The sequence below is a fragment of the Pogona vitticeps genome, chromosome 3 (assembly GCF_051106095.1).
Source record: "Pogona vitticeps strain Pit_001003342236 chromosome 3, PviZW2.1, whole genome shotgun sequence".
NCBI lineage: Eukaryota > Metazoa > Chordata > Lepidosauria > Squamata > Agamidae > Pogona > Pogona vitticeps.
The window spans coordinates 63,646,458-63,660,718 of record NC_135785.1 but is presented as its reverse complement, the minus strand read 5'-3'; the positions used below and the strand labels follow the sequence as shown (position 1 = coordinate 63,660,718).

The 14,261-nt window shown below is 43.3% G+C and overlaps 1 protein-coding gene across 2 annotated transcripts in view; it reads right to left on the bottom strand.

The window, feature by feature from the left end:
* TDRD1 (tudor domain containing 1) overlaps positions 1 to 14,261 on the bottom strand; it is a 72,517-nt gene that overhangs the window by 23,783 nt on the left and 34,473 nt on the right. For both annotated transcript variants that reach the window (XM_078389567.1, XM_078389566.1), the window contains 5 exons: positions 12,810 to 13,061; positions 10,082 to 10,204; positions 2,455 to 2,565; positions 1,801 to 1,971; positions 155 to 409 (listed from right to left, as the gene is read on the bottom strand). In XM_078389567.1, the coding sequence (XP_078245693.1) occupies positions 155 to 409; positions 1,801 to 1,971; positions 2,455 to 2,565; positions 10,082 to 10,204; positions 12,810 to 13,061 (912 nt within the window). The remainder of the gene's footprint in view (positions 1 to 154; positions 410 to 1,800; positions 1,972 to 2,454; positions 2,566 to 10,081; positions 10,205 to 12,809; positions 13,062 to 14,261) is intronic.

Genomic DNA, 14,261 nt, shown 5'->3' with positions numbered 1-14,261 from the left:
GGCGTGACAACAAAATGCATACAACATGGCTATGATTCTATAATTTCTGACATTCACTGGCTAACTTAGCAATTACAATCTAACAAACAAACAGATAATCTTTACACAGCTTCTCATGACACTCAAAAGATTACCAATTAGTAGCATTAATTACCTTGAAAATCAGTGGCTGCCAATTCACCTGCCAGCATATTTTGATTTGTCAGTATTTCATTTTTTAAAGCCAAATGTTCATTAATTAGAATGTGATTAACAATTACTGGACTGCTAGTGGAAATATCAGTAAGCTCTATTTCAGTGGTATCTGCAGATACAGAAACTACTTTGGCCTGAAGTTTCTTTCCAGCTGTGCACATATTCAGTCTTGCTACAGCTTCTGTAGTCCATTCCTTATTTGTGGGCCTTATACCTGGGAAGAAACATTATTTAAATAACTTTTAGTCACTGTCCATAAATGCTCAAGGTCCCTATGGATCCAATTCTCCACACACATTTTAAACATTAAGTCTTACTGGCCAAAATCCTCTTGAGGAGCCGTAAAGTGGAAGGGCTATTGCACAAGTGGTTCCCCCTCTGATGGGCTACCCTCATTGATTGTATACTGGCTGGCAAAACAAGATGTGGGACTGATTGTGTGAAGAGCAACCGAGAGGTACAAAGTGCTTGTGCAAATGCCTTTGCTCTGCTGGAAATTCTCATGAGGATACTGACCACAGAATTTAGTCAGATGTCTTTTTAACATTATTCCACTATAACATGTAATATAGTAAGAATACGTTTCTAAGTACAGTGGGGTCTTGACTTAACAACTTAATCTGTATTGGAAGGTGGTTCTTAGGTCGAAAAGTTCTTATGTCAAATCTGCATTTCCCATAGGAATGCATTGAAAACCATTTAATCCGTATCTGCTCTTTTCGTCCATAGAAACTAATGGGAAGCTGCTATTCTGCCTTCTGCCACTAGAGGGGGATATTTTTTTCTTTTTTCCTTTTAACCTAAGATTACTTAGCTTTTAAAAAAAGGAAAGAAAAGATTTCGTAACTCAAATCTAAGTTCGCAAGTCAAGTCCATATATTCCTATGAGAGTGGTTCGTAAGTCAAAACGTTCGTATGTCAAACTGTTCGTAAGTCAAGACCCCACTGTATTATAAGCAGTTGTTGATACACTAAATCATCTATCTAAAAATTCAGACTATAACTTGTACAATCACAAAAGTATACTGAGCTCATGCATACCTAAACTTCCATATTTGAAATTGTTAGGATGTTGAAGAGACAACAGTATACAGTATAATTTAGGCCTGTCTCCACTACAAAAGTCTTCACCAAACCATTTAAAACTAGAGTCACCTGAAAATGGTGAAGATTATAGAAGGAGGAAAACTGTTTCAGAATGAAACGGAAAAGGTTGTTTGTCAGAATAACTGGTTCTGTGTTTGGCTAAAGATCCTAAGGTAGTTTCTCTCTTTTTTTGTAAAATGCATTAACCCTTTTATGTTTCAGGTTTGCCCAATACTGGAAGGAGAGAAATAAATTTTTGTATTAGGCAAATGGCCTATATAAATTTTCCAATTCTGATAATTAAAAATATAGATAGACAAATGTCAGTCATTTTTCCAACACACATTATCTCAAATAATAACTAAATAAAAAGTAAAGTAGCTTAAAGTACACAGAAACTCCAATTCAGAAATATGAAATTGGGATGATTAATTAATGCTTAGTTCACACAATTTAAACTTTAGTAAAAGCTTAGCATTCTCTTATCTGCAGCTCAACAGATTATCTCATTTCTATTACCTGACAGACAACATTTGATTGCCTGAAATGGGAGTTTCATGAATGCAGATGAAATCTGTCTGACTTTATCCAGAGTAATTTCTTCACAATTTCCATAATCCACAAACTGAACCTTACAGAATTCAAATGTAGTAGCCTCTACCACCAATGCGCGATACCATCTACCATCACCTAAATTAAAAGATGTACAGACAAAATTATACAAGTTACAAGCCCCAAGACTGCTCCTACTCTCCCCCAACAACATTCCAAAGCATGTTCCCCTTCCACTAATAACAACAACAAAGACATCTGTTGTCATTTTTACTGCTGGAGAACCTGGGGAAAAATATTCTCCATTCCACGCACACACAGAAAGTGAAGCACTGGGATCTACAGTATATGTGCACAACTATGGGGCCATTGAATTCCAAGACAGAATCATATGTGGCCCCTACGGTTAGTAATGCTGTAAATATCTACAGTAAGTGAACAAATTTACTCTACAAATGTTTAATAAAGGCTTGACCTCAACTTCATACTTCATTAACAAAACTTCCCTCCATGATTTAGTAGACAGATCAAATATATTGTTGCATCACTGGGAGATGAAATTTCCAGAATGCATCACTGCAATATAAGACACAATGAGCAAGGGCAAACATCCTTACTTACCAGAAAAGTAAGCACAGCACAGCTCCCCCTTTGTTACTTTGGAAATCCTGGGAGCTCTTTTTTGGCAGTATTCTGCTAAAGATATATTGAGATCTTTCAGAGCCTGAGAGTCTGCAAAAATAAGTTTCAAATATTATACCATTATCCATCCTTTGAAGCAGAAAACAATTATCAAGATTTATCCATAAATGATGATTTAAGTCACTGTCTGTGCCTTAAATCAACTAAAAGGTCATTTATTATTCATTTTGTCTCCGGTACTATTTTTAGGAATGTGCAACGCACACTTCACGGATTGCTGCCTTGTTGTGGCGGAGGGGCTTGAGTAATTCAGAGAAGCTATGGGCTATGCCATGCAGGGACACCCAAGACGGACAGGTCATAATGGAGAGTTCTGACTAAGTGTGATCCACCTGGAGCAGGAACCGGCAAGCCACTCCAGTATCTTTGCCAAGAATACCGCATGAAAAGAACAAAAGGCTAAAAGATATGACGCTGGAAGATGAGCCCCTCAGGTTGGAACATGCTACTGAGGAAGAACGGAGGACAAGTACAGGTAGCTCCAGAGCTAATTAAGTGGTTGGGCCAAAGCCGAAAGGATGCTCAGCTGTGGACGTGCCCGGAAGTGAAAGAAAAGTCCGATGCTGCAAAGAAAAATACTGCATAGGAACTTGGAATGTAAGATCTATGAACCTTGGGAAGCTGGATGTGGTCAAACAGGAGATGGCAAGAATAAACATTGACAACCTGGGCGTCAGTGAACTAAAATGGGCAGGAATGGGCAAATTCAATTCAGATGATTATCATATCTACTATTGTGGGCAAGAAGCTCATAGAAGGAATGGAGTAGCCCTCATAGTCACAAAAGAGTGGTAAAAGCTATAAATGGAATATAATCTCAAAAATGATAGAATGATTTCAAGACAAATCCAAGGCAGACCTTTCAACATCACAGTCATCCAAGTTTAAGCACCAACCACCAATGCTGAGGAGACTGAAATTGACCACTTTTATGAAGACTTACAACATTTTCTAGAACTGACACCAAAGAAAGATGTTATTCTCATTATAGGGGATTGGAATGCTAAAGTAGGGAGCCAAGAGATAAAAGGAACAACAGGGAAGTTTGGCCTTGGAGTTCAGGACGAAGCATGGCAAAGGCTAATAGAGTTTTGTCAAGAGAACAAGCTGGTCATCACAAACACTCTTTTCCAACAACACAAGAGGTGACTCTACACATGAACATCACCAGATGGGCAATACCAAAATCAGATTGATTATATTCTCTGCAGCCAAAGATGGAGAAGCTCTATACAGTCAGCACAAACAAGACCTGGAGCTGATTGCGGCTCTGATCATCAGCTTCTTATAGCAAAATTCAAGCTTAAACTGAAGAGAGTAGGAAAAACCACTGGGCCACTCAGGTATAATCTAACCCAAATCCCTTATGAATACACAGTAGAAGTGAAGAACAGATTTAAGGAACTAGATTTGGTGGGCAGAGTGCCTGAAGAACTACGGATGGAGACTCGTAACATTGTACAGGAAGCAGTTGAACTATTTAAAATCTTAAAAGATGATGGATGCTGTTAAGGTGCTACACTCAATATGCCAGCAAGTTTGGAAAATTCAGCACTGGTCAGAGGATTGGAAAAGATCAGTATACATCCCAATCCCTAAGAAGGGCAGTGCCAAAGAATGCGCCAACTACCGGGCAATTGCACTTATTTCACACGCTAGCAATGTTATGCTCAAAATCCTACAAGGTAGGCTTCAGCAGTATGTGGACTGAGAACTCCCAGAAGTACAACCGGGATTTTGAAGGGGCAGAGGAACTAGAGACCAAATTGCTAACATGCGTTGGATTATGGAGAAAGCCAGAGAGTTTCAGAAAAACATCTACTTCTGCTTCATTGACTACGCAAAAGCCTTTGACTGTGTGGACCACAACAAACTATGGCAAGTCCTTAAAGAAATGGGAGTGCCTGACCACCTTATCTATCTCCTGAGAAACCTATATGTGGGATAGGAAGCAACACATGTGATGAAATAGACGGCTCCAGGGACTGTTGGGGCCCATGTCTCTGAGGCAGTCAAGGTGAACAATCAGATGTTACCGAATAAGGTATGGTCTCTAGTTGTTGTTCGGAATCGACCCTGTCAGGTGAAGCAACTGCAGAAGGGTTGCTCGAAAGATCAGAGTGTTGAGGAGTGGGAGGAGAAGATGTTAATCGACTGACTCTGTCATCCCATTCTGGTGATTGGGAGCATGGTTGATGAGAGGCTACTCCGTCATCGTCAGAAGGTGAACCAACAGAGATTGATTCAGCGGTTTGTTGAGCCTGCTGAGAGATGACTATAGCTTTAGATTTATGCTGTTTAGGTCTTTTAAGCGGAGAAGGCTCCGGGACCGAAGAGGCTTCGGTGGACATTTGAAGTTTAGTGGAGGGCTTTGGTATCAAGGATTTCAGTATCGAGCACTTTGATTTATGGGTTTTTGAATTTTAGACAAAGTGGATGGAGCATCGGAGTGGGATGGTGTGGTCGATGGATGTTGTTTGGAGGCTTCAGAAAGAGCCTTCTCCATTGCTTTGGTTTGTGAGGTGGCCTTACAAGGAGGTTGGGCCATTTTAGTTGGTTGAACGGATTGTTCCCAAAGACAGAGTTTTAATCTGGATAAGCGAGAAAAGAGAAGTTACTTACCTGTAACTCTGGTTCTCCGAGTGGTCCTCTGTGAACAGACACTAATGGGTTAATCTGCACTCGAGCAGAGCATCTCTGGAAACTTTCACAGCTTTAAGCAATTAGTGCCAGCACCTCCCCTACACTGGCTATATAACTCTGCCCCCGACACCCAGTGCCTCAGTTCCAAGGAACTGACTGCCGCTGCCCAGCATGCCACGACACACGTGACGGACAGCGGGGAGGAGGGTGGGACGTGTGAATTCACAGAGGACCACTCAAAGAACCAGAGTTACAGGTAAGTAACTTCTCTTTCTCCTTCGTGGCCTCTGTGAATACACCCAATAATGGATGACTGGCAAGCTGACTAACCAGGAGCAAGGACATCACAAAAGTGCAGAAGCCAGGACAGCTCGACCTACCACAGCCTGATCCTTTAGCCGGATATCCAGGCTGTAGTGTGAGATGAAGATAAACAGAGTGGCACATGCGGCAGTGCGGCAGACATCCATGATGTCCACTCCACAGAGAAAGGCCGTTGAGGATGCTACAACTCTAGTAGAGTGAGCTCTCACTGATTTTGGAAGAGGAGTCTCTGCGAAATCACAGGGAAGACAGATGGTCTGGACCACTGGTTCTTAACCTTGGGTTACTCAGGAGTTTTGGACTGCAACTCCCAGAAGCCTTCACCACCAACTGTGCTGACTGGGGTTTCTGGGAGTTGCAGTTCAAAAGTATCTGAGTAACAAAGGTTAAGAACCACTGGTCTGGACTATCCATCTAGAGATGGTCTGAGAGGAAGCCAGTGCTCTGAAGGAGGAGCCAGCAAAGGTGACACAGCAACGTTGTGAGGCACGAAAAGTGGTCATGCAATGCACATATGACAGAGCACGCTTCAAGTGTAGAGCATGCAGGGCTATCTCAGTCAGTGAAGATGGTGTGGGAAAGAAGACAGGCAGCTGGCTGGTTCAAATGGAAGGCAGAAAATACTTTAGCAGGAAGGTAAGGTCTGGCCGCAAGGTTACTTTGCAGAAAGGAGGACCTGCTCTTAGTGTAGCCAGTCCTCCAGCCCTGCAAGCTTAAGGATATCTCCAGGAGAAAGGCAGTCTTGAGGGTTGGCAAGTGGAGCGACGCTGACACCAAGGGCTTGAAGGGAGGCCTCATAAGCCGCCGAAGAATTAATTGGAGACACCACTGAGTTGTTAGTGGTCTATAGGCAGGCTGCATATTCTCCAGGCCTCGGAGAAATAGCTTACAGGTAGAACAGGCCAGTCCCAGGCAAAACAGGTGAAGGAGAAACTGAAGGAATGCATCCAGAGACATTGGCCTAGTAGGCAAATGTTGTCTTGATGCAAAGTGACAGAACACTTACCCATTCAAGGAGTAGATCAAGGTGGTAAAAGGTTTGTGAGCATGACTGAGCACATCTGTTACTGTTGAGAAAGACTCAAAGCCGACAGGTACAGGGACTTGAGGTCTGGATGAAATATCTGACCCTTGTCCCGAGATAGTAGGTGAGGAACCCGCTGCAGCCTGATGTATTCTGTGGCTCATGGGAGTATGATTGAAAACCATAGCTAGCGAGGTGACCAAGCATTACGTTTGCACACTCATGTTGGACTCGAACAACAGTCTTTTGAAGAAGGGGGGAAGGTGGAAACCTGTAAAGGAGCCCCGTGACCAATTCATCAGGAAAGCGCTCTCTAGGGAGTTGCAGCTGATGCCGGTTCGGGAGCAGAACATGGCATACATCTTGTTCGTCCGGGATGTGAAAATGTCTATGTCTGGAATCCCCCATCAGTGACAGAGGTGACAAAAGACAGCGTCATCAAGAGCCTGCTCGTGAGAGCAGGACTGTAGTCTGCTGAGATGGCCTACTACAGAATTGTTCTCGCCTGCCAAATGTACAGCCACCAGATAAATGTGGTGAGCATAACACCATTCTGAAAGGTTGATGGTGTGAAAGAGAAGGTGAAACGAGCGAATGCTGCCCTGCTTGTTTATATAATAAACTGTAGCGGTATTGTCTGATGCGACCTGGACCACCCGACCCCAGAGTAGGGGCTCAGAGGCCTGAAAGGCCTTGGTGATTGGCAGGAGCTCCAGCACAATGATATGCAGGCCGGCTACTATCATGGACCAGCAGCCAAGGGCAACATGGCAGCGTAGATAAGCTCCCCCAGCCTGGCAGGCTGGCATCCACCACTGACTGAACCAACTGGGTCAAGAGACCAAAGGCTGTGGTAGATGCCATCAGCCCCAGGAGTCACTGGACCTGTAGGACAGGGAACCAAGTGCCTGAAGAAAAGGAGCATAACAAATCATGCATTTTCACAGACTTGTCAGGGGAAAAAAGCCTGCTTCAAGAAAGCATTCAAAGTTGCATTAATATAATTTGCAGGTTGCAAAGTCGACTTCTCTGTGTTGACTTTTAGTCCTAACGCTAACAAAAGAGACAGTGATTCCCCCAACTGAAACCCTGAGAAAGTGTTGATGGTCTGACCGGATGCCAGCATGAAAATGAGCATCTTACGGTAAACCAACTCCCTGGATGTAACATGTGAATAACAGAGTCCAAGGAAGTCATATGGAAACTAGGTAGAGTAATAAAAGAATTCAGGCCTCCAAAATCAAGGATGGGCCAGAGGCCTCCATCCTTTTTTGGGGGGTGGGGGTGGCCATAATGTGGTCTGTGACAGGGGTACAATGAATTCAGTGGCATAGCTGGTAGCTATGATAGACAGTACGAAAGTGTTAGACGTGAAGGAACACCAATTGGAAAGACAAGGGGTCAAATGGAATGATTGGTCAACGACAGAGAAGTCAGGTGCAGTAAAGAAACTGCTTGGTGTTGTGGTCCTGCTGGTCAGGGCGCTGCCTGCCCACATGTCTAGGGGGTGGCAGATGGTAAATTTGGGGTTGAGGCTTTTGACGTTCCTGGGATGCCCGAGGCTGCTAGGGACATTTCCAGGTACTTGTGGTTGTTACGCCGCAAAATGTGCCACCTTCCAGAGCTTGAGCAGGTTATCAAGAATAACAACAGAGTCAGGAGAATCACTGACAAACGGGGATGGTGACTGGAGCTGCAGGAAGCCCTTTCTTCTTCCAAGGGCAGGGCTACAGATGCCCAACTCACTGCAGGTTTAACAGCTGTATGAATAAACCTCTTGATGCAAGAGAGCTGTTCCACGTCAACCTCCAAAGAGGCTTTACCCCAGTTAGGAGAATCACTGACAAGCGGGGATGGCAGCAGGAGCTGCAGAGGGTCCTTTCTTCTTCCAAGGGCAAAGCTAGGGCTGCTGGCACCCAGCTCTCTGCAGTTAGCTCAGATGCTATCCTCTTCTTTTTTTAACACAAAGAGGAAGATTGCAAACAGGTAGATAGCTGTTGCTCTTAAGCCTAGGGGTAACCTTACTAATAAGATAAAAGAGACCTTATTTCTTTAAGAGAAAAGCCCTGAGGGCTCCAAAGCCAGCTCTGTAAGGACTTTGTAAAGCCTTTACAAAGAATACCTAACGCTGGCTAGTGCTCTTCCTCCAGGCAGAAGAAGCAACTCGTTACTGAAGAAAGAACAAGGGGAGGTCAAAAGAAAGGAAAGATAAGGAACTGATTTTTTTTTTACTTGTGAAGTTCCAAACGAAGCTGCTGAGCTGCTGCTACAGCGGGGGTCAAAAAAAGAACTGAGGCATTGGGTGCCGGGGCGGAGTTATATAGCCGGTGTAGGGGAGCTCACGGCACTAAGTGCTTAAAGCTGTAAAAGTTCCTGAAGATGCTCTGCTTGAGTGCAGATTAACCCATTAGTGTGTGTTCACAGAGGCCACAAAGGAGAATGGAGGACTCCGTGCTTGGAGTTCTTACAGTGTTGGCAGGAGGATGTCTGGTGTGCCTCCCCTAAGCAAAAAAGACACTTGGTGTGGCCGTTGGAGAGTGGTATTTTGTTATCACAGGCCATGCAGTGTTTAAACTGGCCCAAAGGGGCCATGAATAGGAGAAAAATAATTTGAGGAGAAAAATTGATGATCGGGGGGGGGGGTTGCTGAGGCTGGAGGCCAAGAGAAGCAGAAAAGAAAAAAAATCTGATGAAAATGAATTTGATATAAAAGTTTAAAGGAAAAAAGATTGATAACAGTAAAGAATAAAGAATAAACTCTTTCTCTTTTACTCACAGAAGCAGAACTCTGAGGCTCTCAACGCGGTGGCTGAAAGAAACTAGAAACTATATGGGGAGCCTTGGCGCTAAGGTACTTATACGAGAGGGGAGGGGTTTTATTCTAATTTTTTTTGCGACCGCCGAAGCTCTAGAACCTTTCAATGAGGCTCCACGCAGCCGTGGATCACCCAGTGTGATTCACAGAAGCCACAAAGAAGAACTCCATATTCTCCAGCATGAGACTCCTCTTTGTTCTCCTGCAGAGCAATATCTCTATGTGCTGCTCGAACTCTCTTCTCAAGAGAAGAGGACAGTTTTCCATTTGCAATGGGAGGGGAGAGGGGAGGACTGCAGGATTAGACAGAGAGAGTGTGTCGGAGGGGAAGGAGGCAGGCAGGGAAGCAGCTGTGACTTGTCCAGCAGCATTTTTCACTCATCAAAGACGAGTGCATTTTTCACGCCCTGTATGTGATAATCACAAAGATTGCAAGAAATAAAAGTTCGCTATAGCCTCGTAAAGAGTCTAACCTCAGTGGCAGCAAAAAGGAACTGAGGGACTCTTCGATGGGTGAAGCATGCGCTCCACGAGGGAACATCCTACTAAACACATGACTTAAGCTCTAGAAAGTTCTGAGGAGTCCTGTGCAGGTGCAGACTTAACCCATTTGTGTGCATTCACAAAGACCACAAAGAAGCATGGATCCAGGAGCACAGATGTAATAGTGCCACAGACCCTTCTAATGCAATATTAATACACAAGAAAAAAGGAAAGTAAAAGGCAAAAAAGTTATGTACCATTATTGGTTAAGGAGTGGCAGTAGAACTCACTGGGGTTATACAGCATGCACACCAGGACATCTACCACCTGTTGGGGTTTTAATTTGACCCACGACCAATCAACCTGGTCCAGATTTTCACCTGCAAATAAGAAAGTAGAAATAACCATCAGAATTATGTTTCTCTGAATACTATGTCATTGCTGAATTCTTTGTGGAGTTGCAATGTTAGACCCAAATTACACATAATGATTATTTTCTTAATAGCTGAAATAGTTTCAAATGATTATTTGAATATGGTGGTATTCTTTCTCTGGTTAACAAAGATATACAATACATAATTAGGACCTGCTATTCACTATGAGACGTTCATTTTGGGGAGTGGAAGGAGAACATCTTACAGATCAGGATGCCCCTGCTATAGGTAGGAACAGCTGATGAATCAGGTATTTCTATGGCTCTCCCTATAGAAAGGAAGTAACTCTCACTTTTCTCCTCATTCATCGGTAGTCTGAAATTGTGGCTCAAGGAGAGAGTGATAGTAGTGTGATGACTCAGAGATGCTCGATCTCACCACAAGAAAAAGTTATAAATGTAGGGAAAATAATTGTCCCTCATGCTTGGAGAACAGCAACAAGAAAAGCTATACATTTTCTAAAGATTCCTGGAGCAGCTGCCAGATCAAAGGGGAGTATTTTGAGCTGAAACAACTGTCCACCAAAGGCAACACTTGTGATCTGGTCAAACACAGATCTGGAAGTACGCATCTTTCAAATTCATGGATGTGAATCACGGACATCCTTACACAGAAGTGACAGTGGATAAATCTATCACCATAGGAAACTTGTTTAAATAAAGTAGTTGATCCCATGGAGATCTGCAATTGGGCTGAATCCCGTCTCGCTTGGGGTAGTGAAAAAGTAAAAGGAGAAGCCCATGTGGCAACAACAAGGTATCCTTTCTATGACATACTAAGTCAGAAAGTCTGTCATGTCTTTCCATAGCAGACAGCCAATCTCTTGTTTCAGAGGGGCTGATGGGATTGTGACACGAAAAAAATCAATAGGATGGAAGCTCTTTGAAATTCTGGCACAGCTCTCTGCGAAAGGGCTGTGTCATAGAACTGAAAGCACTTCCCTAACAAAAAGACCCAAGTGTTGGTGGAGGTATACTACAGATTGTAGTGGAGGTATAAAAAGGATTTGCTGGAGGGGGGAGATCTTGGGTGGCAAACAAAATAAGCAAAGAAACATTGAGTGAGAATATGAAATTTAAGCTATTTTGCTAGGATGGGGATTTGAGTTGCAGAACATGATGTAGACCTGGACTTAAGTTGCACCGGCGACTTGACTTTGTTTTTCAATTACTCAAACCTGACTCGTGACTCGGACCCATTTTTCCAAGTTACATTTTCGAGTCTTTATTTTAATGAAGAACACCATAAACCTGGAATAAGCTTTGTAACATTCACTGGAAAAAGCTTTGTGATGCTCACCAGAAGACGCAGGAGAAGCAGGCAAATGGCGCAAACAGAGGAGGAGGTAGCGAAAGGGAAGGAGGATTTTTGAGAGGGGTGTTGGAGGGGGTGAGGGAAGACAAGGCAGGATCAGCCTTCTTTTTGTACTGGTCATAACCCCAAGCACAAGAATGAGCTAGTTCACAAGCCTCAGACCTCCTTACACAGAACCCACCCATCCCTCCCTTTTTTCTGGGCTCAGATTTGGGGCTTGGGACTCAGGAATTGGTACCAAAGATTCAGACGTGGGACTTGGACTCAAACATTCCTACTGTTTTGTAATGCTGTTTGGATGAGCTCAACTGAGATGGGCAAGTGGTAGAGGCCACTGAGCAGATCCTGGTGGGGTGATTACCAGTTTTTGAGTAGTGGACCTAGTTTTTACAAGGTGGTCTTAGTTACATACCTTAACTATTGCAGTATTCTATGTTGGGCTATTCTGTATTGCAATAGTCTATTTTGGGCTCTTGAAGAGGGTCCTGGATTGCCAACTAGAGATGGGCACAAATTAGGTCATCCTTGCTCCACCTCCTTGTCTGAGTGGTCCCTTGAATGGACAGAGTGTGCTCCTTAAACAAGGAAGACTCCATTATACATGTTGTAACTGCTCAGAGTAGTGCCTTGACACTAATGGGAGCAGTACACAAATTGAATTGATGGATGGATTCAGTTCCTCCTCACCAGCACTCATGGCTCTGTCTGAAATGATGAGGTCAGAGGCAATGTTTTCTGTTGGGGAGGATGAGTCTCTCAACAGACATGGACTGTCCTTTCTTCCCCAGCCATCCGGGTCCACTGATGGGAGGGTAGGTGAGGAAGGAAAGCTAAGCAGTTGTATGGAACTGAAGATTTTTAAAAGGCAGAGTAGAATAGAAATAGAAAGCAAAAGCTACAGCAGAGATAAGGAGTGACAACAGGCAGCTGATAAGAAATGGAGACAGGAAGAAGAATTGAACCAGCAAGAGGTGCCTCCTTCATATAGGGGGAGCCATAGAGACATAGACCAGCCACTTATTCTTTCCTTCAGAAGTGAGTAGGAGGGGAAATCCAGTCCATAGGATGTCTTCCTCTACTACAGGAAAAGTTCTGCTTTTACATTAACATTTATAATTTGTGTTTAAGGAAAAAGGATGGTCTTGTGTTGTACCCAAGTCCACATCTTCATGCACATATTATAATCATGCGAAAGAAACAGTATGGAACCATAATGTCTTTACAGTAACATACTTACCATTCACTTCTCCAACGGACGTGTCTGGCTTAATCACTGTCAAGGCAGTGGGAGAGTCCTCCAACGCAAACCCTGTTTCTAGAAGGTATCTGGAAACATTTATAACTGGAGTCACAGATTCATCTGTGAGTTCTACCACAAAAGTATTATCTTTCTTATCCATTACTTTGATAGCAACCATTTTATTCTGCAGTAGCTTCTTCATGACAGAAGTTGCTTCTGTAGACCAGGTTGCAGATGCTGGCTTCACACCTTCAAAGCAAAAGAGAATTACTGTTCTTCCTTTAAACATCTAACTACCTTGCTTTGCCATAGCTGGACTGCAAATAAAAGCATTTCCTTTATCAACAGTAACATAATGGTTAACATCACAGAGTTCCTATTATCTTTAAGAGACTTGCATGCCCCTTACTCAACCATATATATTCCTCACGTTCACCTATTCAAAATAGCATACATACCTCCAGGAGACAGGAATATGTGAATCCCTAGATGTCTGAATGTCACACAATTCTTAACTAATATGAAGGAATATCAGGAGTAATCAGGAGCTGTAGTACAACATTTGAGGTGCTCCCAGGTTAGCTTGCTTAAAAACCAGAATCTGCACCATATATCTAAGTAATGCTAATCGAAGATGCTTTGCTACCTCCAATAATAGGACAGGTTAACTTACCTGTAACTGTAGTTCTTTAAGTGATCATCTGTGAATTTATAGGTAAGTTATGACTTTGGTCCCAGTCTTGAAGAAGTCAAATTCCCTGCTTGGGCTTCTTACCTGGCCATTTGAGGAATGTGTATCACTTGGACCTGAAGCCAGAGGTGGAAAGTCTGTTGAAACGTGGGAAGGATTGAGGTGAGGTTCGTAGCTTCTTAATAGAAAGCTTCAATGATAAAACTGTGGACCTCTCCCCTGTGCTTTACACTATGTCTGCTTTTGGAGAAAAGACAGAGAAGCAAAACCCATCTACTTGAGCGTGTTTCTCTTTCTGTACAGGTTCTCCATCATGTCATCAGTCTTCTTATTGAAAAGTTCCTCCTCGTCAAATAGGTCTTCAATGCGGATACAGGATTCTTCTGATATCCATAAACTGAACCACACATAGCAATAAAGAGCCACTGCAGCAGACATGTTATTTGGTGTGCAATCCGTCCAGAGTGGATCTGTCACGAGCCTAAAAAGAGGGCTTCTTGTTGGACAGTAAAAGCCATAATTCTCTTGTCCTCAGGCAAATTCTCCCATACAAACTGATGATATGCCCCCATAGCTGCCTGATAATATGTGTCTCTAATGCTTAATGTTGCCATAGAATAAACATGGTGACCAATGAAGTCCATTTTCCCTCCTTCCTGCTGCCAGGAATGGTGTACGCTTTTTTCTTGGATCAAGTTTCTGACAGTAACAGAGTTGGGTTGTGAATATGAACCCAACATCATTCTCCTGCACCCTGT